Below are 25,256 nucleotides of genomic sequence, written 5' to 3'. Positions count from 1 at the left end.
GATGGGAGGAGGTGGTTAAAAGTGGTAAAGCCAGACAACTCATAGCAAAAAAAAGATCAGTAGCTCAGTTATAATCTGACCATGAGATCAAGTTTTAATAATTACTGTCCCCTTTGCTCTCAAGTCCCATATTACTTAGTGAGAACACATTTAGGTGGTACTGTGGATAGGAGGGTGAGGAGTGAATTTCCACAGCTCTATATCCTCAGCAGAGAAGGTTCTGCTTACCTGCTTCTGAGAACTGGTTCAATAGCATGTTAGCATTTAAGGAGTAAACCAAAGGGTCCACTTCAATAACTGTTACACCAACAAAGAAAAAACTGCCTTTGTTTAAGTGAAAATTCAAGATCACTAGCATAGTCTGTGTCAGGGCACATATGAACTACACAAGTCTCATGCTTTTGACCCTCAGTTCCTTAAGTCCCAAGACTGCAATGAAACCAGATAAATGCCTGAGGAGCCACTTCACACCCTAAACACGTGCAAACTTTGTTCAACAGAACACTTTACTGCCAAAATGGAGTTGGCAGAAATTAGGAGCCAAGGCCCCCAGGCTGCATGATCTGCTGGCACCAGAAAGCTTAAAAATCTTAACATAATACTGCTCAGTTTGAGTTCCACCAATTTGCTTGAGACACCTTCCCCAAATTTGACTTAAGATGAAAGCTGCCATCAAGAAAGACTTTATTAAGACTTATCCTCTGTCTAGAAATAATTTGTTTCCCCACTCCTGATGGTCATACCTCTATATTCCTTGATGGTTATGTTTATGCTATAAATCTAATGCAGTCTATTTTACAATGCATGTAAATTCAATTTTGTTTATTACAGGGAGAACTAAATCAGTTATGACAAAGTTTTACTTAGAAAACATTTGCACCAAATAACCCCCATATATCACAATTTATTACCCTCAAAAGTGTGAGAAATTAAGATATTGAATATATGTAAATTGCTATTAGTTTGCATTTGATTTAGCTTGTTCTCTCATTTTTCTGAATTTGAGTAATCATTTATTTTGTATTTGAACAATTTAGGAAGTGAGGAAAGAAACCAAGAAGAATTAGCCTGGACAGTGTGGATCAGTGGGATAATGTTGACCCAGGAACCAAGAGGTCACTGGTTTGATTCCTGGTTAGGACATACGCCTGGGTTTCAGACTGGATCCCCAGTAAAGGGTATTTAGGAGGCAGCCAATCTTTCATGGGTGTTTCTATCTCTCTACCCTCTCCCTTCCTCTCTCTCTAAAAATCAATAAAGGAAAAACAATTTTTTAAAAAGATTCAACAATTAGGTCCTATTTGGGATCTTCACAAGCTTGATGACATTTAATGAGGAAAACTGCACCTAAATTTTAAAATTGTAGTTAGAATACCAGCAACTATACAACTAGTAACTTTAAAGTTATAAATGCTTGCCCTGGTCGGTTTCACTCCGTGAATAGAGTGTTGGCCTGGGGACTGAAGGGCCCGGGGTTCGATTCCGGTCAAGGGCACATACCCGGTTTGCAGTCTTGATCCCCAGTAGGGGGCGTGCAGGAGGCAGCTGATCAATGATTCTCATCATTGATGTTTCAATCTCCCTCTTCCTTCCTCTCTGAAATCAATAAAAATATTATTTTTAAAGAAGTTGTAAATGCTTGATAAATATGCAGTATTGGGAAACTATAGCTTGCTTTGGAAGGTTAGCTTGTGCTATGCTTCCACAAGAGATCAAGTTTACAGTAAAGATGCTTGCTCCTCATATAACTAAAAAAGGTGGTGGTGGGGAGCTTATTGATGTGAAACTTTCTAATCTTTTCCCTCAGTACCTCCATGTATTTTAATAATTTCTCTGGCTTTCTATTTTTCCTCTTCTAGAACCTCCTAAGTATTCCAATTCTCAGCTATGATTTCCTATTTTCACTGGCTTCTAATCTCCACAATATAGTTGGAAGCACTTAGGACAAAACACTCTTTAGGATATCAAGTTGCAGAAGACTGAAGTTTCAAAGATATTTATATAGTAGTGCTGCCACCTAAAGATGAGGTGAATAAAGAAGCAATTCAAAGGAAATGACCCATTATTCTTAAACCTGTCTCAAACATTTTCTCACCTCTAACTAGGCATTAATAAACATTATGTTGTTAGTATGGGAGTTGAACTGTTTCACAATAACTTAGTGCTGAGCTGCAATTTCCTATGGCAAAAAATTTCAAGCTCAAATTTCAAGTCTTTCAGATGTCTTCTATGATTTGGGGTCTCCAGGAATATCTCCCAAATTTATTTCTTTCAGACATTAGGCACTGCCTACCATACATGGGGTGGGGGTGGGGGGGAACATGAAGATACCTGGAAGTAAACATTTGAGGGATTTCCAATTTAGTGGATAAAGTGGGGGATAATATATCTATGATGTTTCCCTCTATCACTTACAGACTTCTTGCAACTGTGAATACTTATTTTTTGTAACTCAATTTTCTCGTCTATAAAATGGGGTTAATTTCACTTTGCTCCTACTTACCTCGCAGGTTAGATAAGCTTATTGGAAAAGTAAGCTTATTGACTTCTCTGAAATTAAAATGATAAAGATGGTGAAAGCAGTTTTTTTATTTTGTAACCAATAATTTTTAACAGATGCACTTTCTATATACGCAGAATGGAGATATGACAGCATACAAAGCCAGGAAAAAAGTTGCCGTGCACCAAAAATCTTGTTAAACTTGGTAAGATTTCAAGACAACTCTTAAAGGGACATTTTATAGTTTTGCATTTCAATCTCTGCATAGCAATTTAGGAAAATTAACTCGCCCCTTTTGCTTTCTCCCTCTCGGCCCAAGGACGCATACATAATATTAGAGTTTTGTCCTTAGTCACAGTCCCTCAAAGGGGCCGTTTCACCTACACTGCGTGGGAGGCTGGGCAGCAAACCCCACACTTCCTGTCAAGGATTCCTGGGGCTACAGCCCAAACGCTGTCTAGCCACTTTCCTCTATGCTAATTCTGCCCTTCTAGCCCCTCCCGACCGGCATTTGAAGGCCAAGGTGAGACCCTCCCGGGAGATAAAAGGCCCTTAGCCTCCTGAGAAATGAGGGCGGAACAAGGGCCGGAGGGGGGCGGAGAGGGGCGGAGGGAGGGTGACGCGCTAGTAGCAGCACCAACTATGACTCTGAGGGCCCTAAATTGGAGCTGACGCAGGCCCTGAAGGGCTCTATTCCCGCTGGAGCCTGGCTTCGGCCTTCAAAGCTCAAGAAGGGATAAGTCCTCCAGAGGCCGCTACCGGCGGCGGATGGAGGAAGTGCGGGCCAAGAGGCCGCAGGCAGCCCCCTCCTCAGACGTGCTTCAAGGCCTGGGCCGCTGACTGTTGACGCGCCAACGGTGGAGGGCGCGCGCACGCGCAAGATGGGGGCGGAGGGAGCGCGCTCCGCGGTCGCCGCCGCAGCACTGAATCGGAGGGACGTGAGGGCGGAGGGCGAGAGCCACGGAGGGGGGAAAATGGTGGGTAGCGCGGGGCGCGCGCTGACGTCGCCCGGAGTCACGCACGGAGCGCCGGGTTACGCGCCGACGTCTGGCTGCCACGACTTGCCGTCTGCAGCGGCGGCAGCGGTGAGCGGATCCCGTAGGGAAGGAGGAGGAGGAGGGAGAGCCAAGGGGGCTGTGAGTGAGCGGGAGAAGAAGGGTGTGAGCGGAGCTTGCCCGCGGGAGGGAGAACGAGCGAGAGCCGAGCCAGCCTTCCGAGTCGCCTCCTCCTCCTCCCCTCGGCGTCCCGCCCCCGCCTGCCAGCCCGCCCTCCTCCCTCCTCGGGCAGCAGAGCTCCAGTGAGGCGCAGCTCGGCTCGCGCCGCTGTCCAGGACAGGTGTGCGCGCGCGCGCCCTCTTCTCTCCCCTTCCTCGCGCCTGCCTAGCGCGCGCCCTCCCTCACCTGCGGCAGGACAGCGCCCGCCCGCCCGCCCGGGTAAGCCCCTCGCGACCTTTGCTGCTGCCACTGCCACAGCTCGAGCCCACCCCGTCCCTCTAATCGCCTTCTTACCCCCCAGGAATAATTACTGTACTGTAGTAGACATCCCTGCATCCTCCCTCGGGAGACCCTGGCAGTGCAGCAACGTTCCCCCCTCCCCCGTAGCGCAAGAACGAACACCTCCAAAAAAGAACAAAATAACACGCCCCTTAAAGAAAGAAAACAAATCCTACCTCCGCAGGCACTGGAGACCACCAATGGTGCCGTTTGCTTAGCAATCCCTAAGCCCTATTTTCCCTGGCCACCTTCGCCCGGGGCCTGGGACAGTGCGCCAAACGTGGCCGGCACTCCCTGCACAGAAACCCTGGCAGAAAGGGAGAGGAAGGAGGGTTCTAGGCTCCACTACCAACCCCTCCTCTCCTGTGTCAACCTCCCCCTCCCCCCGCCCCCGTAATACATACACCCGCCCAGGATTCGTTGTAAAAATGAAAAATAATAACACTGATGCTGACATCGCAGATGAAGCCAGGCCCAAGGATGAGTGGCCCGGGCAAGGCATTTTTGCTGCCCCACAGAGCTAGGTCAGCTCAACAGCCTCCTCTGCCTTTGATCGGGGGCAAAAGGAAAGGTTGTGAAGCCGGAGGGGCTTCCCTTTGAGCAACAGTGGGCTCCAGAGGCGGATGAGATGTGTGTAGGGGAAAGGACCAAGGGACCTCCTACTCCCACAGATATATCTGCCTTGAACCTGAACTTGGATAGAGAAAGGCCCAAGAGTCCGACTGGGGCAACTTTCTTTGGTTCGTTGTTGTCTACTCCTGAATAAATGCCACCTTAATTTCGCTGACTCTGCGGACCCTCGTGAGGGTTCTAATTCGTTCTTATTTGGGCCCCTTACGTTTCTGTCCGACCAGGCGCTTTGGGGCAGCTTTTTGCAGCGGTATCTGTGTTTGTGTCTCGTGTCCTTGGAAGGGAGGTTCTAGTGCTTTACAATAGGTGGAATTCGGTTTGACAGCTTTTGGTAGACAGTCAGAGAAGAAAAGGGATTTTTTTATTACTCCAAGACCCCCCACTGTTTCCCTCCCAAACGGACGTTTTCAAATTTCGGCTTTGAAAATTGTAGTGTCGATTAGTGTGTGGAGGGAGTTGTTGATTTCATTCCTTTGGGTACTAGTAAAACCATTTAAGTATCTTCCGGAAGAGAGAGAGCTATTGACCTTTGCATTGGTTCTGTTTGGACCTGTTGGATACATAAAATGTCAGTTTTCTGAAAATTTTTGTCTAATTTAGAATGTGTGGTACGTTTATTGAACTCTTCTGAGAATGCTTAAAATGAAAACATTTTGTGAAAGGCGAGTATTCTATTACATGGATTGTTCTCTTCAGATTTTAAATTTTAAATTCATATCTTTAACCCTACGCATTAAAATAGCATTGAAGAGGCATAATATTAAAGTTCAGGTGAGCTATAGAAAGGGGATGCGCATTTTAAAAAATAATTGGTGAAATAATATTACTATTAGCCTTTGTTGTTGTCGTTAAATGTTGAAATCTACTTGAGAGTCTCCCATAATTTTTCTGGTAGATAGCCATGAGAAGTGGGTAATTTCTCCACTTTGAACACTTGCAGTACAACATTCCAGTTTTAATGATTTGGATATTGAAGATAATTGTCTAGTTTAAGACAGGCATTTAACCTAAGCAGCACTTGAAAACATGTTTTAGTGTTCTTGTTCTCTTTTATTTTAGAAATTGTGATTTTGTGAAATATTAATCGTATATTGTTTCTATTGGAAACTCTATAATCAAAAGGGCTTATTACCCAGAAGTAGATCCCCTCTCTCCAAGTTTATTTTATAAACGTGTGCTAATTTTTACTTTTAAAAAGCAAAGCTGGATTAGGTTATTTCAGAATCACCCATAGTTCAGGCTGAGGGAAATTGAGGCTTTTTTCTTTTTTGTTTTGCCTAATGTCTGTTTCACTTGCAAACCATTTTTTGTTGGTCAGAGTTTGTTAAAGACGGATGATGGGATTAAAAATAAAGCAATCTATTCTCTTCAAAATGTGTGTTAGTGTTACTAAAAGCACAAAAAATCTAGAGACATTTATCATTTTTTAAATGTAAGCATACTTTGAAAAAGGGAATCTTTTGATTTTTTCATTAACACATATTTTGTTGCATATTAATATAATATATTTCGTTTTCCTTTCTATTTCCTACATTGTATTGAAATTATAAATTTAATTTTACAACTATTTTAAAATTACATATTTAAACAGCTAGACACTAAAACTGGCTTTTCATTTACCAAGTTAGTATACTGTTTAGGTAGTTAACAAATGGTTAGAAGTCATTTTAAATCCACAAATTTTCTAATGGATTTTCAATGTTAGAATACAAATATGACTTTGAAATTCTACTTAAGGTTCAAACTTTTTGTTTTAAGACTTCCTCTGAGTCACTATTCATTCTTCTCAGATTACCTTTTTAAGGCTACTATATTCTATAACCTAAGGAAAGCTACCTTTCACCATCCTCCCAATCTGACCAAAAGTCCAGATTTACAGGCTTATCCTAAAATTAACTCTCTTGTTTGAGCAGTGAAAAAATGTACTAAATATCAAATTTTTCATTGAATTATTTTGGAAAAGACATTATTCTCGTTTGCTTTTTAGATACATTTAAAAAGTAGGTGAGAAGCTGGTTTATAATAGCAAAAATTTTAAACATGTAGAATAAATAGCATAAAATAAGTAAGTACATATTTATGCAGAGAGACCCAGGTTTCAGTTGTTTGATTATTTGATCTTAATATTCCCAGTTTAATCGTGCAAATGATATTTAACTTATGTTTTGTCTAGAAACGTCATCAGTTACTTCTGTACTGGGGAACTAAGAACTCGGTTCCTGGATACACTTTTTCAGAAAATCAGAACATCCAAACTAAAATTGCTTCAGAACCCCTGAACATAATCGTTTGGGACAGGGCAAGAAATTTAGACTCCAAAGGTGGTCCAAGAAGGCTGACTGCTTAAAGCCCTAGTTTTCTGCCCTGGGGAAGTGATCATTAGCACCGAAGAAGGCTGGGACGGCTGGCGGGCTGGCGCGTGCCCCCTCATCGCAATCCTATTGGCCTTGTCGCTGCCTTGCGCTCTTCTGAGGGGGCAAGAGCTGGGTATAGCGCAAGATAAACCCTTGAGGAAGAGCAGCGACTATTCTAGCTCGGACTTCGCCAGATCTTACCCTCAGCTTACAAGTGGTACCAGAAATGCCCCTGCTCCGCTGGGTTCTGTAAGGAGACCCTGCCACTCAGCCTTTGCGTCCCTGTTTGGGGCTGGGGTCTATCCAGGGTCCTGATCACTACTGTGGGAGCCTGGAGAAGCCTCCGCTTCTTTATACGTTTTTCTGTGTGGCTCGAAGTGCGCTTACAGTTCCTACGTCCCCTTCCCGACAGGAGAAGGAGTGCAGGAAAATCAGCACTGAAAGGGGACTATGTGATACTGGAGGATGCACCCCCAAACTAAGGGGAAGTTCTTTATGGTGCCCAAAGCCTGGATTTCTACCTCTTAGTGGGCTTCCCCATTAGGAAGTCATTTTGAAGACCACTGGACAGGTGGGTCATTCTAGAGCTGGCTCACAAGATTACCTCAGTTTGCTCTTTGGTAGCCAGGGTGTTTTTTGCCCTGTTATCTCTTGAATAGGAGTAGCAAACGTCAGCCTAGAGCTGAAGTAACTAATGCTGGGTAGAATGGGGCCCTTGCTAAGCGCAAAAGAAAGCTGTGAATACTTAGCAGGCAGGTTTGCCCAGGATGTGAAGGGAAATGTTAGGGCTTTGAAGGCTCAGGTATTGACAAGGCTTATTCCTTGGACTGGTCTGGGTTTCTTGATCATTAGTACTATTTTTACCCCTCTCTTTTCCAGGAAGCCTGGGCAACCATGTAGTCTGCTGTTTCCAGGACTAAGAGGGAGGGAGACAAGTCCCCTTACCTGCAGGGGCGGGAGGGGTGCAGTATGTTCAATGGGAATGGAACCCATCGATGGGATAAGCATACTCTTCTCAGGATGGAGGCAGCAATCCATGCTTGAGAAAGTGGGTATTAGGGCTGTGAGGTCTGTACCTTCTGAGCCCCCTATAGAAGGTGATGGATAGATGGTAGGGACATTGGCAGGGGGTCCTCTGGAGCTAGGCCTTAGCTTTCCCACAGCTGTTAGGACTGCAGACTGCAGTGAGGTAGTTATGAGCATTCGCTATATATTTTGGAGAAGGAATATAGGCCTTAGATTATGCCTCAAATCTAGGAAGAGAAAAATCAGTGATTTCTGAGACCAGAGACAACCCCTTTAGCTGTCACTGTCCAAAGACTCATTGGTTAACTAATGGTCGGTAACCTAGCTGTCTGCCTAAAAAAACAGCAATCATTTAATGTTTTATTTTTTGAGAGGTGGGGGCTCTCCTTGACACTCGGGAGTTCCTGGGAGGGGCAAAATGATGAGTGAACCTGTGTTAATGAATCCCGTAAGGAACTGCGTTTCCCAGGAAATTCCTGGCATTTTTAGCTCGTGAATATCCTAAAGCCTGTTTGATTTTCTCCTCCATTCTGGGTCCTTCCAGAGAGGAAGGAGAGTGGGCTAGGGGCTGAAAGCTCGACAGGGCCTGGTTCATCTGCAGAGCTGGCCGGCAACCTAGACTGGGCTCAGCCCTAAGCAGAGTTGCCCCCCTTCCCCAAATCTCGGAAGGAGGAGGGGGAGGTAGGCAGGCAGTCTTGGTCCCAAAGGGGGCTGGTGGAAGGTTTTTGGGTGAGTGTGGGATTTCTTTTCGATTGTTGTTTGGGGGGAAGGGCATAGCCAACTGGAACAGGCATTGCGGGCACCCCGGCCCTGGTGCGGCCGTCGTCCTCTGCTCAGCTCCCCCCCCACCCTCCCGCCGGTGAGTGCGCCCGCCCGACTGTGCGGGGCTGCGGTTGGGGGGAGGGGGGAGCGGGATCATCTGAGGCCAGAGCCGCTGCGCTGGGAGGGGGAGCGGCGGGAGCGAGGGGAGGGACCGGCTAGGTGTCTGCTGCTCCGCGCCACGGCTGCCGGCGCCCCGACCTCATCCCCGGCAGCCCCTTCTGCAGCTAAGGGTTACTGCTGCACCACCTCTCCTCTTCTTCACCCGCCTCTGCGGCCAGGGCTCTGCGGTAGGAGACAGCCCAGCCTGGCGGCATGTGGGCCGTTCTGGGTTTGGGTCTGGGTCTTGTTGGGGCCTGCAGGGGAGGGGTGGCCGTGACTTGGTGTCCCTCTCTGCAGCGGGCTCTGCTGCGCTACGCAGGCCCCTGCCCCCACATCCCTTTGGGGTCACTGGAAAGCAGAGTTCAGGCCCGCTCCCTATGCTTAGTATGGCAGCTCTCTTCTCACCCCTAGTCCCCCAACTCTCCGGGCCAAGGCCGCCCAGGGTCTGGCCAACAGCGACAGCCACAGTGGTGGCGGCAGCAGCAGCTGCGACGCGGCGCGTCCTGCCCCCCCACCTCCCAGCCAGGGGTGTAGGGTGAGGGCCTGGGGTGGGCGCCGCCTGGCGGGCGGGCGGGTGGCGGGCAGACAGGGGCTGGCAGTGGGGAGGGGGCGCAGGTCACGTGCCCGGCGGGCGGGTGGGCGCGTACAGTAGGGCGCCCTGCTACTGTACTGGGGAGTCAGTGCCCTGTTACCGGGTCTCGTCTGTCTCGTCTCTCCCGCAGATCTCGCGAGAGTGGCTGACTGGCTGTGGGGGTTGCGGCGGCGGCAGCAGGCGGAGCCGGGGAGGGAAAGCAGCGGCGGCTGAGGCGACTGAGGCGGCGGCGGGCGGAGCGGCAGCCGGCGGCGGCAAGGCGGCGGAGCGCAGCATCATGGCGGACCGAGACAGCGGCAGCGAGCAGGGTGGTGCGGCGCTGGGCTCGGGCGGCTCCCTGGGGCACCCGGGCTCAGGCTCGGGCTCCGGCGGGGGCGGTGGTGGCGGCGGGGGCGGCGGCGGCAGTGGCGGCGGCGGGGCCCCGGGGGGGCTGCAGCATGAGACGCAGGAGCTGGCCTCCAAGCGGGTGGACATCCAAAACAAGCGCTTCTACCTGGACGTGAAGCAGAACGCCAAGGGCCGCTTCCTGAAGATCGCTGAGGTGGGCGCGGGCGGCAACAAGAGTCGCCTTACTCTCTCCATGTCAGTGGCCGTGGAGTTCCGCGACTACCTGGGCGACTTCATCGAGCACTACGCGCAACTGGGCCCCAGCCAGCCACCCGACCTGGCCCAGGCGCAGGACGAGCCGCGCCGGGCGCTCAAGAGTGAGTTCCTGGTGCGCGAGAACCGCAAGTACTACATGGATCTCAAGGAGAACCAGCGCGGCCGCTTCCTGCGCATCCGCCAGACGGTCAATCGGGGGCCCGGCCTGGGTTCCACGCAGGGCCAGACCATTGCGCTGCCCGCACAAGGGCTCATCGAGTTCCGCGACGCTCTGGCCAAGCTCATCGACGACTACGGAGTGGAGGAGGAGCCGGCAGAGCTGCCCGAGGGCACCTCCTTGACTGTGGACAACAAGCGCTTCTTCTTCGATGTGGGCTCCAACAAGTACGGGGTGTTTATGCGAGTGAGCGAGGTGAAACCCACCTACCGCAACTCCATCACCGTGCCCTATAAGGTGTGGGCCAAGTTCGGACACACCTTCTGCAAATACTCGGAGGAGATGAAGAAGATTCAAGAGAAGCAGAGGGAGAAGCGAGCTGCCTGTGAGCAACTCCACCAGCAGCAGCAGCAGCAGCAGGAGGAAACCGCCGCTGCCACCCTGCTACTGCAGGGTGAGGAAGAAGGAGAAGAAGATTGATCAAACTGAATGGAAAAAAACCCCACACACATGCATACACACACTCATACATACACACACACAACTACACAGAGAAAATATACTGTAAAGAAAGAGAAAAATAAAAAGTAAAAAAGTAAAAAAAAAAAAACTTCAAGGGAGCACCACCCACAGAACCTCCACCAACTGACAGTTTCTCTTCTTGACTTGCCACCCATCGCTGGATGTTGTCCACTTTATCCACCATATAAAACAGTAAGCAGCTGCTAAAACAAAATAAAAATACAAAAAGTAATAACATTATATGAACTGTGTTTCCTACTTGATTAAAAAATATAAAGAACTGAGTGTTTATTTCCCTAATTAACCAAGAACTTTTGTACACGTTTAAGCTATTATTATTAAAAGTGTTTGCAAAATGGTCAAGATTATAATATTGCTGAATTATATAAAAGTCCTTTTCATGTTGAGCTAACATTTGACTTTAGCACAAAAAAGAGATATTTTAGAACACGTAAAATAATATTTTTAGTTTTTCTCATTTTGTTACCAAATTTCAAACCTTACATGGAGGTTATTATAGTATATTTGACACCCTATATACCTGTGATTAGAGATGTGTATATATATGAGGGCTAGGCATGCTGTGTGTCTGAGCTTTGTCTAAATGTTATGCAGAAGTTTGTAGAGTTAAAGGTACGTAGGTATAATTCATGCAAGGTAAACAATAAGTGCTCTCTTTTATACAATATGCATTGCATCTGGACCTTAAACATATAAAAATGGTCAGTGAAACTTCTGTGAACATGAAGAAATTATTAAAAAAGGCATTTAAATGAAATTTGCTAAGTTGTGATTTTTATGGTTGGAACCAAAGTTATTCAAATAGCAAAAGGAAATAGAGAAAGAGAGAAAAAGGAAATCTCCCATAATATTTTTCTGCATCTGTTTGCTTTGACTGAGTAGTCATTTTGTCATTGTGTATATGAGATATACTTGTATTGTTCATAATATATTTTTTTTATTATGTGTAGAAAGATTTTAAAAACTAACGTGCAGCAATTTCCAGTGAACCTGTACTTGGACATCAGGTAGTGAGTCTATTTGTGGTCACTAGCACTGTCTCCTAAACTTGTAAGAGGTCTGAAGCTATCCTTTGGTTTTTGCCAGTGCTATTAACGTATGTAGACCTGTTAAAAAGCAGAGCAACACAATTATAGTTATCCTACTGAGCCATGGATTCTGAGTTTCATTTTAAAAGAGAAAGCTAAGTTAAGTTGGTGTATGTAAAGGATTTCCATGTAGCTGTGGTGCTAGTTATTACTGGCTACATTATATGCTAAGTGTATTTGTGTTCCCTAAGTGTACAAGCCTATCAAAAGTATGTTCTATAATTCATATATTCAAGGTGTAGCACATGAAAATCGAAAGCTTAGGAGAGCACTTTACCAAGCTGGTGTCCTCCAAACTGAAATTGTTTGTAACGATAGTCTTTTACAGGTTTTCATTTAAAGATGTTTGTGTGCTTTTAATTGACAACTAACTTCTTGCTGCTGTATAGTAAAATATTAATATATTTTTATCATTAAACTGCTGCATGACTATCATCTTTGAGTGAAGAGAAAATGTTATAAAAAAAAAAGATGCCTTAAACAGTACATTTTGGTTTAGAATTCTGTAGAAAGCATTTTGTGTTTTGTGTTTGTTTTTTTAAAAAGGACCTTGTCTGACAGAGAGAGTTCTGGAGATAGAATTGTTTCTTGGCAAATCCAGACATATAGATCTAACTGCTGTATATAGGAGACATCACCTGTAGGAGCTGGAAGGTGTCAGTGCTTCTCATATTATAAAGCATTGGCCTAGGAAGGTGAAACAGTTGTCTTTTTGAAGGATTTTTTTTTTTCTGCTGGTTCTTTGGATTTGATTTGATATTTTTAAGCTCTCTGGTTGAGTGTGTTGTCTGTTTTTGAGATCTACTGTATGTGTTGAATAACAAGCTATTTCCATCGTACTGTGCATTTCCCCATTAAATAGTTTGCTTTTACTATTCATACAATGTTAAATATGAAGTGACCGTACAATAGTTAGGAATTTCTTTACTTACAAAATCACTGGAAATAGTTAAATTGCTTTTCCCCTTTCCCCAAGGTGCATTTTCTTATTTCCACATAGTAAAGTTGAGCTTTTACAGTGCATAATGTGACATTTGGAATGCTTATCCAACTGCATGTAAACATTAATAACCTGCACTTTTTTGTCTTAAGGTTTGTTGAGCTGTTTTGTTCACTGTACTTTAACTGTGATATGGAAAAGACTGCATTATCTGTGCTGTTACTAGTTAGGAAAGAGAATTGCTTTGATTTTGTCTCTTGTTTACTATAGCTTCTTAAAGTTAATCCTTGTACTACAGGTTGTTGGAGTACTCCTAGATCAGTGTTTTATAGTAGCCAGCAATAAGTAGTGCAGGTCAACAAAAACACAGCAAACTTAGGCTAAGTGTCCTTTCATTTGAGATGCGAGTTCTTTCATAAGGTTTTCTTTAGGGTCTGAGTTACCTAAAGTGAAGCCTTTCTTACCTATAGACTTCAGATTCTGCTTGGAATCCTACCGGATCAAGAAGCACAGTTGTGCAGTTGTCTTTACACTATTACAGTTAAATACAATCTTACCAAGATTTTGAAACCATTGTCTGATTTATAGTCAGTGGGTTTAAAAAGAAATCCACATGCAGATCTTGTAACACTTAAGAGATGATCATAGAAAAGACTAAGTGACTGTAAAGATGCTCTTATTTTGCATCTCACTTTACTCCACAAGCACCCTCCCAAACCTTCCCTTCTTCTCTCTCCTGTTTCATCCCTCCCCCCACCCCCCCAGGTGCTCGGTACTTTACCAAGGTCTATATCTCAGTGTTTTATGTTGGAGTTTTTCCTTGTTTTTATTTTACTAATTGGTAAACCTTGTTTGTGCTGAAACAAAAAAGGAAATGGTTGGTATATTTGACCATATGTGTTATTCATAGAAGACAGTATGATCAAATGTGCCAAAAATAAGCAAACAAAACTTAATTCCTGACAAGTATGCCTTATTTTTTATGATCTGCTTTGTCTTATAATTAAGGTCCAAGAGCTTGGTTAAACTATTATTTGCCTAAGTATATAAGAAAACTTGAAATGCATTGCAATATTGATGTTCTTTAAAATGAGAGACACTGTCAAGTAATTTAATCTAGATATCAGCCACCAGATTTGAAATGCCCATATATATGTGTGTGTGTTTGGTGTTGTTTGTTTGTTTCCTTTTAAATCACCAAATCTTTTTTTAAGCTACTTTTTATTTGTGCCTCCTCTATTTGTCATGCTGATGTTAGAAGCAGCAGTCATCCAGCCACAGAGGGAGCTAAAGTTAACTAACCAGAACTGTAGAAATCATTATACATGCCTTTGACAACAAAGGAAGTTTATAAGAAAAGTCATGTCGGCTTTTCCTCCACTAGATACAGATTGGAGATAGATGAATATTTGCCAAATGGAAAAAACAACAATGCGAGTTAGGAAAGACAGACTTTTCCAGCTTCTCAAAAGCCATGGAGAGTAGAAACCAAAACCAAGAGGGAAAATAAAAAACCTTGAAAGTCTCACTTTCTAGTTGTCCCATGCAGGGGTTGAAATTTGACTCAAAGTGGAAAATATATCAGTGTGTTTTTTAGGTCTTCACATCTGGAGATGGATAACTATTCCAATTTGATTTTTCAGGTAATGGAGAAAGCTGCTAGTAATTTTAACCCCTGCCTAAAGAAGACAGATAATTTCATTTGGGAGCAAATACTTATTGCCTTGAAAATAGCACTGTAATAGCCTATGATAATTAGTTGTAGAATAATCTTTATCCCTTTGAAACTATGCAAATTATTAAACAAGTGTAAATTAGGACTCAATTAAAGATAGTTGATTATATTGCAATCAGATGGCATTCACAAACTTAACTGGAGTATATACAAATAAATCTATTAGTCTAAGAGTTTTGTATGCTAACAGAAAAATATAATTTAGCTAATACTCTAAAAATGGTGAATATTATTAATATTGTATAATAGGACTTGGAAGACTGCCTCCTTTTTTGAAGAGAGAGATATTAAGGATTTTTATAATTGTTTTTCATCAAATTTTAATATTTTTGTCAAAATTTTAGGTATTTAATTTGTAAAACAGTTTGCTTTGTACTGGCATACAGAAAATAGGGTATTGATTTTAAACTTTTTGAAGCCAAGTGATCAAGTACATTTGTAATAAAAGTCAATGGATCTATATCAGTTGTACTCACTGTTTTCATTTCTTCTTAATATAGGAATGCTGTACTTTTCCTGCAGGAAAACTGAACTAAATTTGGGTGGAAGGGAGGAGAAAAAATAAGTTCATTGATAATGAGAATCTGGGTGGGTACTACTGGCCCAAGCATTTTACATAATCTTTAAGTCAGTTAAGATTTGGTATATTAAAAAAGATGCTCATGTCAATTTTTTGTTCCTTTTTTTTTTTTAAATGGAAATTGATGTTTGTGGGGGTTATCTCATTTACTGTTTCTGTGCTTTAACATTTTGCATTTAGCACTGTTGAAACTTTCTAAACATATTTTTCTTTCATGACATTTTGAGATATCTACCAACCATTGGTGACCCGATCATGGGCATGATTATTTTTATCTCCCTCAAATGTTCACCCTCTCTTCTTCATATTCCCACTCATTTTTTAATATTACTTACACACACTCCAGATGATTTTAGAATGGGGATTTCTGAAATTGTTGCTCTGGTGGCTTTCATAGCTCCACAATTCATTTTATTATACATGTGAACATATTTTTAAGATTGCTAAACAGATTTTTAATATCCCTAAAACATGAGATATCAAATCTAATGGCTTTTTCCCCTTTTCAGAGTCTTTTCAATATCAGAATGAGATCCTGCATTCTAAGTAAAAGGATGCTAAAACCAGGGGATCTTTAGCAACTTAACTTTGGAACAATTGGTGATAATTCTGAGTATAACATTTATAGTTGATTTTCCCTAAATTTGAATATCTTAATAATTTGGAGATTATATATATATATATATATATATATATATATATACACACACACACACACACACACACACACACACACACACACACACTTCCCCATGAGAATGGAATGAATAGGAAAGATAATTTATTGGAATTGCTGAAGTGAATAAATTAACTGAAATTATTTGTACAATGTTGTCTGTTAAAGTTTATCCATTTTTAAATCAGACATTGTAATATTTCTGGGGGGTATTTTCCCTTGCAACTTAACTGAATATAGGCCATTCATAATGAAGTACACTATAAAACTAAAAGTGACCACTGCTATTAAAATTACTGTTTTCATCCAGCAGCATTAATTACTATAGGGAATTTACAATATGTTTTTTTAAAACAGCTGATTTTAATATTTGAAGTTATTAATCCTAAAACTTAACCTAAATTCAAGGCCTAGGCCAGTGGTCGGCAAACTGCGGCTCGTGAGCCACATGTGGCTCTTTGGCCCCTTGAGTGTGGCTCTTCCACAAAATACCACGGCCTGGGCGAGTCTATTTTGAAGAAGTGGCGTTAGAAGAAGTTTAAGTTTAAAAAATTTGGCTCTCAAAAGAAATTTCAATCGTTGTACTGTTGATATTTGGCTCTGTTGACTAATGAGTTTGCCGACCACTGGCCTAGGCCATTTGACAGGCTCTTTTTGAGCATTAATTATTATGGGCTAAGTGAAGATCACCTAAACTAGCAGTAGCATGAGTCAGGTAGAATTTCTTGATGCAAGAACAACTAGATGAAAAGTGAAAGTTGATTGTTTCAAGCCAACGGTTTGTCATCTTTCAGCTGCCAAACTGACTACCAAGTTTTGATGTTGAATGGTCTGGGCAATTTATGCCTTCAGGAAAGTTTGAGTATGGCAAAAGTTATGTGTTAAAAACATTTTTCTTAAAGAGAATTTCATAGCTACTCATTTATTTTTATTTTGTCTCCATGTTACATTTGGTATTCATTTTCTTTTTCCTGATGTGCTTTGCTTTTGTGGAAAATTGTCTTGTTTGAAAGGTGGAAACATGGTGGTGATATTCTATGTAAAATAAAATTACTTCTTACCAGAAATATTTTACTCATTTTGGAATCGCAAGATTTTAGCATTTTTATGAATGCATACTTTGTTTCAATGATTATTAGTAATTTTCTTACTAAATTTTTGTAGCATTTCATGGGAAAATTTTAAGCTAAAGAATTTAATTTTCTTGATTTAGGATGCACTTTAATAATTCAAGAGGTCTCCCGAATTCAAGGACCAAACCTTTATGTTTTGAAATCTTAAGAAACATGGAAATATTCTTGTTAGCATGTGTTTTGGTCTAACCTGGATTAATGCAGAAGGATCCTAAGAGGACTTAAGAAAAGATGTCTTTATTGTAAACTGGCAGTCAAAGTAATGAGATAGGTGACTTAAGTATTCACCTTGACTTAGTCAAACAATGATGGCAATCAGCTAACGAATTATTAGACACATGTTGGGATTGAGTCAAATTCGCATTCAGCTGGAGTGGATTTGACGGTTTCCAGTTCAGGTAGTTTGTTGGTGGCATTTCATCTACCTCCCTGCCTTCTACATCTGGCATTTTCTTTAACCCATCTGCCTTTTTCCTTGTTTGTCTCTCCTTCTTTATTCTTCTTGCCATAGGTTTGCCAGTGGCACTCAAGCTTACCCCATTGAGAAGGAAGTAAATAAATTGCTGACTCCTGTCTTAGAACATAGCTAACTGACCCCAGGAAAATTTTTGTATTATGAGGTAATCAGGCAGTTTTTCTGACTGCTGTTTTCCCCATAGTCTTAAGTTGGTAGTTTGAAGGACATCAAAATTGTTTGTTAAGAATTTGTGAATTAAGAAATTTGTGAATTGAAGAGAGTAAGAAGTATGTGTATTTTAGGTAAGTTACTGGGGCTGAGACTTACAGCTTTGGAAATCTGAGAGCAGAAAGGAGGGAGTTGTTTGATGTGCTTGTGTGAGTGTGATATGTGTATCAGGGAATGGTTTGGAGGTAAAGTGGGAGGATTTTTATTAGAGGTAGGAAAAGTACTAAGGTGGAGTCTTAAATGAGAGTTGTTTACTAAGGACAATGAAGTTGATCTTTGCTAAGGAAATTTCAATAGCCAGAGAAAATGGGTCCCTTTTTGGTTATGGGAAAGCTTTTGGTCTGTAGCTAGATGTTACAATGATGATGCATTATACAGATCTGTTTTCAGACAGAGGATTTTTGCTTTTCTGGACAAATTAAGTAGAACAATTGTGGAATGGCAACTTTTCTGGTCAAGGCAAGTTGGTCCTGCAGACTTACTATTTTGAGAACTTTTTCAGGTATCCTATATAATAAAAGGCTAATATGCAAATTGTCCCCTCCTCCGGGAGTTAGACTGGGGATGGGGCCAGCCAACAGCCCAAGGCCCCTCCCCCCGGCCAGCCCCGCCCCCAGTAGCCCCCCCAACCCTATCAATGGGCTGGCCGGACCCCACCTGTGCACGAATTCGTGCACCAGGCCTCTAGTAATTTATAAACTATCAGGAATATATATCATATGTACTCTCTATTCTCCTGGGCTCGTGTTATAAGATAACTTACCTTTACTTTTCAAAATGGTCCTTAGATCAAAATCATTTGACTTTTTTTGCAGTCTCCAAAGATCTATGTTATACCTTGCTTTTATAGAATCTTGAGCCTTTGGTCCACATACATTTCTTAGAAGAGGACCATAAACCAGATAAAAACACTAAATTGCAATATTTGGCATCTCTTGTATTTGTTCTACATTTGCAATCCTAACAAACATTTTAACATTGTGAACCTTATGAGAACCTCAGAATACTATATTTATGAAATCAGACAACATACCAACCCCCAAACTCAAGTTTGTTTGTTTTCCCACTTTTCCTATTACTTTAAAATTGTAGAATTCCCAAGAGTTCAGTGGTGGGAGATGTAATAATATAATTTAGCACATCTTGTAAGTTCTTATGCCCTTTGTAGAATGAATTGATCATGTTTAGATTTCTGTTCCCAATATCCCAGAAGTGTTTTAAATTATATAAGATAAAAAATTGCTATAATACTTACTTTTAAAGTTACCTAATTCAAGTATATTTGGGTTAACTCTTGTTTTTTAGTTTAGTATGGACTTATTCTCATGATTTTGACAGATCACTTTCAAGTTTCATTTTACCCAAATCTGTATATGTGATAAAATCTCTTTAAAGATAGCTAAAAGAAAGCTGTTGATTTTGTATTTGGAAGGTAATTTTTTGTTAAGATCATTCACAATAGCAGAATTGTTTTTATAACTTATTTTGTTAAATTGACAGTATGATTTGCACAATTCATTGTGTGTCAGATTTGAAATTATAATACAGTTACAAGACAGTCCAGAGCCTTCTTTAATAGCTCCCACCCTTAGGAATGTTGAAAAAGAAGTGAATTCCCAAACCTGTGTCAAGAACCAGTGATTTAAATGTCTTTGAAAGGCTTCCTTGAGTCTAGTCAATGGAGATAAATGATAGCCCATTTCCATGCTGCATAGTTGTTAGGGTTTATAAAGTTGTCAATATGTAAAAGTGCAAAAGCGGGTAAAACTATGTAAAATTGCCTATAAATTTTCTAGTTTTCATTATTTGCACTATTTACCTTTGCACTTGATTTTTTGGAAGTTAAGACTAGTCACTTTCACTTTTGTTTCTAGTCTTTTCTAATTTCTTACAGAGTTATGTTTTTAATATCCCACCCAAAGCACGCTTATATGCAATTAAATATGCTTTGTAAATCCGAGAAACATTTCATAGTGTTAGCTATGTGAAGAAAAAAAATTGTTTTGATGAAATTTTTAATATGGACCTTTATTTGCCAATAAAATCCTTTGTAAATGTGAGCTTTATTCAACTATTTGAATAGACAAAGTGAAAGCTTAGGATAGAAATACATATATATATAATGATGTCTTTGAGATCCAACTTCCAGCCTGAGATGGCTTGGTTTTGGAGTGATTTGTATTCACTGAAATCAATGAGATTTGAGTCTAGCTGGGTATTGGCTTAAAAATCTGGAAGTGAAGTGGGTGGCAAGTGGCAGCTCCCTCTTTCATGTAGTTTTCCATAATGCTCATAGAGTTTTCTCATGGTCAATGTGATATAACTGGTATTGAATAATTATATTAAATGAATATTCCTTTTTGGAATTCAAGGTTGACTCACTTTTTGAGGGGGGGTGTGGCAAGGGATAAGAGACTTTATTTTAACTAGAGGCATTCTTATAACGTAAATATGTGCTCTAGAAAGAATAGGAGGACAAAAAGTATACCTATGAACATATATTTTGTCTTAGTGAAATTGTGCAACACAGGTTCAGAATTGCAAAAAAAAAAAAAAAGGTTGATAGTTTTGTCAATAGTGTGAAGATGTGTTTTGGCTAAAATTATTTTTGTAAGTTGTTTAATTATTTCATTTTATATTCCCTTTCCCATAGCCTTTTAGGCAATTCATACTTAAAACCAACAAGTAAGAGGCCTCTCTTCAGATCTGATTTATTTTTGGAATGCCAGAGTGTGTTTTTGGATTGGGGGGAGCTGGGAGTAATGTTTTAATTCTTGACATGCTCTTCTGGGCATGTCTGGCTAGTCATTCTGGATCTTATTGTTTGCAAATTGTGTTGAGAATTCAGTGATGTATTTGAAAAGAGAAAGTCCTCTATGACATAGTGTGAATATTTGTGGCTGGAGCCTTGTAGCTTTGTTTTTAATTTGGGTAGAAAGTTAAATTTCCATTGTTCAGGTTTTAGGCTTATGTAGTGGAATTGTGCCTGGTAGTTATCTAAATATGGACCAATTTGGGGACACTAAGGTTAACAAATGTGTATCTGACTCCAAATAATCCTTTACTCAAAACTATAAAGGCTTGCATCATTAGAGTTCTCTTAAGTTTTATGTTGACAAATTTTTAAATGTGGATGATGATCAGCATTATATCTATGAATTTCCTTGGGGAAAAGAGAAAAATTCAGTCTCCAAACTTTTTCTTAGAGACTAAATTTACCCTGTATGGAAAATGAAAAATATTTTAGAAAGTGGCTTTTATTATTTTTATGGAGTTTAATCAGTTTAATTAATTATTTTTTCTAGTTTGAAGCACTATTTTGCAAATGTGAATAAAGGGAAAAGATCAGCAATTTGCCCCCCACTCTTTAGGCTCTTTTTAGTTTTCTGCCCCCATTTCCAATCCTGATATAAAATGAATTACGGGTATTGCTCTAAGTACCTATAATCCCTTTTTGGGGTTACAGATTCCTTTGATAATCTGATGAAAGTGATGGACCCTCTCCCCAGAAAAAAATGCACATAGGTAATTTTGCAAATAACCTCAGGGGCATCACACATCTGAAACCCAAGTTAAAAGATCTCGCTCTACGTAACTCTATAGAGAAAATTTTAATTCAGTTGATAAAATTAATGTTTTAGCTATTGGCTTAAAACATATCTGGAATTACTGTTAGATGGTGGCCCCTATTAGCAAAATATGACATTGCAACCAGCTTTGTTAGATATTACAACGTCAAGACAGAAGGAAGAAAGCAAAGTTTTGAGAGCTATTTATAAGGAGTCAGGGCATCTCTAGAAATGGGAGCCATTTCTGGTTCAAGGCAGGGGTCAGAGTGCCTGATAGCTTCTAGCAGGGTAGAGTTTGATAAACCACAATGCTCAGGATGCCAAGGGGTTAACCATTATCTTAACCCCTTCCTCACCAAAAGATTTTAGTTTTGTCTATTGGGAAACAAGATGTCATTAGGAAAAAAAGATTTGCCTTACAACTTTGCTGGAACACATCAGTTTGGTGATATATGGGACACCAGTATTATTTTTGAGAAGGTACATAAAACCAAAGTAAGTTATTCTCTGTGTAGAACATTATTTATTAGTAACATTTCTTTGGATGTATTCGCTTTGACAGTTTTTACCAGTAAATATTGGTTTTATTTAAAACTGGGAATCCAGTTTATAAATAGGATAGTTGGTATATCTGTCCTTTCCCCCATGTAAAGAATAGTTTAAAGATTTATGCATATGTTTTACTTTTCTCTCCTGATGCCATGGAATGGGGTGGGTGGCGGGGTGGAGATCTTTGAGTCAACAACTGACAAGATGTCTTCTCCAAATTTAAAAATTGAGAAGCAGCACTTTAAGTCTAACTCTACACCATTTTAGTGCATGTATTAGTTTTAATAATGATTTTTGGTGCATGCCTTTGGGCTTATTCAAAAGTGTACAATAGGAAAGTATATTTCCTTTCTTAGAAAGGAGATGTTTTTCTACTTTGCAACATGTGATTACAAAAATCTTCCTCTGTGGGAAGATTAACCATGTATTGAACTACTGAGAAGTATATATTTTTAGATATACAGAAGGAATCTACATGGAGCAGCATTCAGACCTATATAGAAGTCATAGCATTCTGTATAGGACCAAAAAGGAAATAACATTAAACACTTAAACAGATTTTGTTGGGTAGAAATACCTTTAGATCTTGCATTGACTTACAAAAAGAAAATGCCACAGAAGTTTGCTGAAAACTTTTGTTGTTTGAATTTTCTCTGTCAGTGTATTTAACCCAAATACAACAGTTTTGGGTTTACACATACATTAAGAATCAATAAAACGAAGCTAACTAAATAGATCAGTCTGATTTGCCAATCCAGCTTGACTGAAATAAGTTAACTAATCACTTGCAACATGAAAAACTGTCCAACTCCTCTAAGGTTTTGACAAAATAACCTTGGCTGATGTGGGGAGATTCCCACTTTGATTTCTGACCTGACAGTGAAGATTCATACTTCACCTGATTTCAAACCTGACTGTGTCTGTTTAAGGAGCTATGGTACAGTTTGCTAATTCAATCTCAGATACCTGTTGATTACCTGTAAGATCTAGAGTCCAAAGTAGCCAGCAGCTATATCCCTGAGAACTCTGTGCCCATCAGATGTCTTAAAGTAAGCAGGGTTGGGACAAGTCACAGCTCAGATGAGTGCTCTCAGGTGCTGTGGACAGCCCCAGCTTCAAGAATTGTAACTGCTTTCTTGGGAGTCATCACTGAAATAATGTCCCACACAGTGTTACTTACTGTAGTTGCTCTCTCTTAGAGGAGGCCCAGAGCACACATTCTAATAGCTTGTGGTACTCAGAGAGGGGGTGCTAACTCTGATGCCCTGGCAAAATTCCAGTTTAGGGATGTGGGTCTTCTTGCCATTCTAATTGGAAATGTGCATTGCTTTCCATTTTCCCTGTTGGTCTCAATGCAAACCAACCTAGTCTGTTTCTTTGCCCCAGTCCCAAGTCTCTTAAGATGCTGGTGTGTATTATATGGGCCAAGTTCTTGTCTTACCCCAATTGAACAAGAGTTAAGGATTGATTGAGCGCAGTGTCAGAGTGCCCTGTAATCAGAGGGTAAACTCTTGTAATACTTTGGTGATTAAATTGGCCCTCTTTTAATATAAGTTGGGGAATGTGCACTGGCCAGAGGCTTCTAGCCATGAGGTGTGAGCTAAAACCTATTTTCCCTCTTTTCTTACAGCATTTTGAGAAAATCTGTTGGGTTTTCAGTAGTCAGGGAAAGCCGGAGTTCTGCAGCTTTAATCTAGGTAACTGAGGCTGGTTTGAGCAAGACTTTGGTTAATTAACTGGATTCTCAGATGCCACAGACTCCGTGAAAAGTCACCATTATTTTCAATGGTTGTGATAGAATTTCCCCCAGTAGCCATTATTTTAAGATTATATTACAGAGTTGCTTTATTTGAGCTTTTTGTGTATACACAATCCCAAACTGGAAGAAATTTAAAAAAAAAAAAAAGAGGAATCCTGCTGTGAAAGGTATATATTACTCTAGATTTTTCTTACTGTAAATATTGTAAGATTGTAATACTGTCGATATTTTATTAACCAACAAATGTTAATCTATGTGAATTCAGACTTATTTTAAATGTGCTTCTTATTTACTGTGTGTGGTTCTTGTTGCTGACAGTATTAAGTTATATTCTGATGTAAGATTAACTTTATTAAAGAATGTAAACATTAATGTTTCCTTATGGGAAAACAAATAAAGTATAAAGAAGACAATTCTTTTCATTAAAATATACTGTGTATTTACACTTGCTAGACCCAGCACCACTTACAAATTTAGCACATTGTTCAGAATTTCAGTTAACACAGCTGACCTGGTTGTGCTCTGTTTGAAAGTCTAAAAGTAGGTATTGTTGGAACATAAACAGTTCGTTTTTGTCTGCTGTGAATCATCTTGAAATTTCTAATCAAGTTTGTAAAATTTTTATAGTAAAGCATTTTAATGACAATTTAAAAATTTATCTTCTCTAAAGAATGGTCAAAGTGATATCCTTTCAGAAATAGAATTGTTCTTTAATATCTTTCCAAAATGACTTTGGTTAAATGGACCAGATGTGTATCAGTTAAATTTTAGGACAAAGTTGTGATATTCTTTGAGTTTACAAGTTAATCCTTATTGGAGATGTGCCAATTATATAGTAGAATATCATTAATTTGCACTGTTTGGGGACCCCATTAAGAATGCTGAAATTTGCCAACAAAGATGTAAGCAAATGCAATTTAAAAAGTAAATTTGAGCATTCTGTATTAAATATGTGTAGTTATTATCATATGAAGAAGCACCGTGTGTCAGGCTGTAATATAAACCATACTTGCTGTCATGTTCTCCCATCTCAGTGCTGGGAACTCACCATGTGGAAACCAAGCAAATGTGTTGTGCATCAGCCGGCTTGAGTTTGTTCAATATCAAAGCTGAAACTAGCGAGGTCTGCTGTACTGCTTATTGAAGTATTGTGATTCTTTTAGGCATTGATTCTTACAAAATATATACTGTAACAGTATACTTTGTACAGATTTAAATTTTATTTGAAAAAAATGAAATAAAGTAGGCAAAAAATAAAGATGTTTATTTTTCATGTGACTATATAAACAGATCAGTCTTTTGTTTCAGTGCCTTTGGGGAGGGTCTGGTTGCTCCTGGATAGTCTCTTTTTTTTTTAATATTTGATTGATGGAAACTATTTTTAGGACCCAGTGACAGGTATACTTGCCTGGTCATTAATTGGCTGCAGCATTAAGTGTACTCACACACTGGAAAACGATTTTTTAAAACGAATTGGGTTTGTGGGGTTTTTTGGTGGTGGTTTTGGTTTTTTCATTATTGATGACAACATAAATGGAGTCCCTATCTTGCTTCTTGAGTTCATTTTGAAAATTTTCTGATTGTGAGACTGTTAACCTTGTTATCACAGTTGAAGAGAAAGAAAAACTTTCCCCTATATCATGCCTCTCCCATGGAAGGTTTTTGTTTTCTGTTTTAAATTTGGAGTTGGTTTGGGGAAGTGGAAGGGTTATAAAAGAGTATA

General features: G+C 40.5%; 2 protein-coding genes across 6 annotated transcripts; both read left to right on the top strand.

Annotated features, from left to right (window-relative positions):
- Positions 1-2,940: 2,940 nt before the first annotated feature.
- Positions 2,941-24,811, top strand: PURA (purine rich element binding protein A). 5 transcript variants are annotated; one of them, XM_080676234.1, is made up of 2 exons: positions 2,941-3,023; positions 9,647-24,811. In XM_080676234.1, the coding sequence occupies exon 2, from the start codon at positions 9,794-9,796 to the stop codon at positions 10,754-10,756; it is 963 nt and encodes a 320-aa protein (XP_080532360.1). In that variant the 5' UTR covers positions 2,941-3,023; positions 9,647-9,793; the 3' UTR covers positions 10,757-24,811. The 5 variants fall into 5 exon arrangements, with proteins under 5 accessions (XP_080532360.1, XP_080532358.1, XP_080532362.1 ...); XM_080676232.1 differs by lacking the exon at positions 2,941-3,023 and adding an exon at positions 3,553-3,933; XM_080676236.1 differs by lacking the exon at positions 2,941-3,023 and adding an exon at positions 7,532-7,548.
- On the top strand, positions 24,412-24,811 carry IGIP (IgA inducing protein; the record flags this gene model as incomplete). The annotated part of the gene is given in 2 exon segments (XM_080676239.1): positions 24,412-24,534; positions 24,536-24,811. Coding segments are annotated over 2 exon segments (234 nt in total). The 3' UTR covers positions 24,647-24,811.
- Positions 24,812-25,256: the final 445 nt, after the last annotated feature.

Source organism: Plecotus auritus, assembly GCF_963455305.1.
Source record: "Plecotus auritus genome assembly, chromosome: 6".
Taxonomy (NCBI): Eukaryota; Metazoa; Chordata; class Mammalia; order Chiroptera; family Vespertilionidae; genus Plecotus; species Plecotus auritus.
Note: the sequence above shows the minus strand (reverse complement) of the source record. Positions and strands in the feature narration are given on the sequence as shown.

Coding starts and splice junctions, on each gene's coding strand:
- PURA (XM_080676234.1), top strand. CDS start 9,794: ATGGCGGACCGAGACAGCGGCAGCGAGCAGGGTGGTGCGGCGCTGGGC.